At 43.0% G+C, this 2,612-nt stretch overlaps 1 protein-coding gene across 1 annotated transcript in view; it reads left to right on the top strand.

The window, feature by feature from the left end:
* The window catches only part of LOC101863239 (multidrug resistance-associated protein 1), a gene marked incomplete in the record, with an annotated part of 65,654 nt that overhangs the window by 17,301 nt on the left and 45,741 nt on the right, over window positions 1-2,612 (top strand). Inside the window, 1 exon segment of the mRNA XM_013091192.2 lies at window positions 2,063-2,251. Within this exon segment, the coding sequence (XP_012946646.1) occupies window positions 2,063-2,251 (189 nt within the window).

The raw sequence follows: 2,612 nt of genomic DNA, 5'->3' as shown, positions 1-2,612 counted from the left end.
TGAGAGAACAGTAGTAAATCCTCCTGGAGAGAAGCCGTTAACTCATAGAGGAGTCCTCGCACCTTGTCTGTATGCTAAATTGGAGGAGGAGGAGGAGGGAGAGGAGGAGGAGGATGATAAAGAGGAAGAGGAGAGAAGGAAGAGGATAAGGAGGAGTTCCGATATTGAAAGCCAACAATGAGCTTTAACATTAACAACACCATCTCTACGAACGTCATCATCATCATCATCATCATCATCATCATCATCATCATCATCATCATCATCATCATCATCATCATCATCATGATAAACAACAACAACAACAACAACAGGAACAAAAACAACAACAACAACAACAACAACAAAAACAACAGCAGCAGCAGCAACATTAGCAATATTAACAACAACAACAACAACAACAACAACAATAGCAACAACAACAGCAACAATCACAACAACATAAACAACAACAAACCCAACAGCAGATCAGTAGCAACAACAACAACAACAACAACAACAACAGCAACAACAACAACAACAAAAACAAAAACAACAACCACAACAAAAACAACAACAGTGGCAGCAGCAATACAATGAGAGCAAGAGCTGGAAAACAGGAAACAAGACTCGCAGCTCGGCTCGCACAGAGCAGGAAGCAAAATACAGGATGCAGAGATTAAGAGGAAGTAGGATGTTTGTCTCTGATCATTATGTTCCGAGTAAGCGAATGAGCTACTGTTACACCGTGAAAGGCGATAGTGGTGGGCCGTTAGGTCAATAAATGGTTTCATGTCGGGCAATAATTATATAGTGTGTAAGACCTCCAGGTTTGAATCCGCGATAGGACTTCGGTAACATAACAACAATTCACAGACGGTACTGCGTGTGGTAATTGAAGGCACGGCTAATTAACCCGAGGCTTGATACAGAATGTGTGAAGCATCTTCGTGAAATGAGGCGTTAATCAAAATAATGAAATCGAATAAAGCAGCATTTTAATTCCCGTTTGGCAATTTTCATCGACTTTTTTTTTTGCTCCACATCTTTTATGTCCATTTAAAACACATTGCTGTGTAGATTTCACTGAAAAAAACCCAACAACTTTGATTAAAGGCCCACATTATAAAAAAAAATAGTTTCCAAGAATTCTGGCTGTGCAAGTCGCCAAACTTTGTCGGCCATTTTCTCACTAATTTGTACGCTAAAACCAGGAGACCTCCACCTCCTTCAATCGCATCTTGACTTATATTGAAAATAGACGGGTAATTTTTTTTCCATTGAAAGGATGACAAAAGAACAAGCTTTACGTTAAGACGATGCCAATAATTCCACTTCCCCCAAAAAACTGACGAGCGCCTCATGGGGTGGGGTTGGGGAGAAGGGTTGCGAAGTTTTATCAAAAGAGGCCCTTCTTTTTCGCTTTTGTACATGTTACTATGGTTCGAGAAAGCCTTCCCGGTTTACGTGATGTAATGTTTAGGCTCTTTTACCTACACACTGAAAGTTTAAGTTCGATTCTTGAATTTGAAAGTTACGCTATCGAGCACCCACGAATGTTTGCTGGAATGTTTACATCCCACTCGACTCGTGTTGGCTTTCACATGCAGGGCAGAAGTATTCGAAGTCCTAAGAGATCTTAATTGTTGAGATATTTCTCTGCTTCACACCCACCGCAGTGGCGTCGGCTAGCCTAGTGGTAAGGCAACCTGACCCGTTATCGTCTGATTGCAGCTTTGGTGGTTCGGGCATCAGCTCGGCCCTACGTTATGTCCTTCAGAATGGCACTTTACACGAATATTAATATTCCCGGAATGAATAATAACATCTCGATCGAAAGAGCTGCAGAGTTGGCCTACCACAGAAAACTTAATCTCCCCGCGAGGCTTATCTGCGACAGAGGATGAAAAAGAAAAAGAAAAAGTAAAAGTACTATAAGGTTCGGTTCTTTCGGAAATGGGCATTAAACCCAGAGGTCCCGCCTCTTGAATAACCTTTTTAGAGTTGATAGGGGCGTTAAATTTATATAATTTCACATTCCACCCCCTCCCCTCCCCTCCCTTTCTTTCTTATCTTATTCCAGGATGAGGGCCGGTTGTTGAACAACACATGGCCAGAGTTCACCGCGTGCTTCCAGTGGACAGTGATGGTCTGGACTCCGTGCACATGGCTCTGGCTGGTCCTGCCTGTACATATCTGGGACGTCAGGCACCGGCCGGCCCATAGCGACCTCTACCGGTTGCCTAGCAACAAGCTCAACATTGCTAAAATTGTAGGTTGATCTCACAGACCTTGTTTTTTGTGTTTGGTTTTGTATCAAAATACCTTTGGTTTGGTTGTTTGTTTATTTGTGATTGTTTTGGTTGTTCGTATATTCTTTCCTGGGCGGAGCTCTCGGCGTGTAGTTGGAGGGTGTTACTGGTAGGTCACCTTTGTTTTTTCTTTCCGTCTGTTGTTTCTCTCTGTCTCTGTCTCTCTGTCTTGCTTCTCCCCTGCATTAAATGACCGTCGTTGTGTCGATGTGCCCCTCTTTACTCAAAACTCAAACTCGCTCTTTTCCCTTATTGTGTCTGGCGATGGGAGTATGCACGTTTGTGTGCGTTTGTGGGCGTGTGAGACTACCTGTGTGTGTG

The sequence above is a fragment of the Aplysia californica genome, unplaced genomic scaffold (genome assembly GCF_000002075.1).
Source record: "Aplysia californica isolate F4 #8 unplaced genomic scaffold, AplCal3.0 scaffold00030, whole genome shotgun sequence".
Classification (NCBI taxonomy): Eukaryota; Metazoa; Mollusca; class Gastropoda; order Aplysiida; family Aplysiidae; genus Aplysia; species Aplysia californica.
This window is presented reverse-complemented; position numbering and strand designations above follow the sequence as displayed.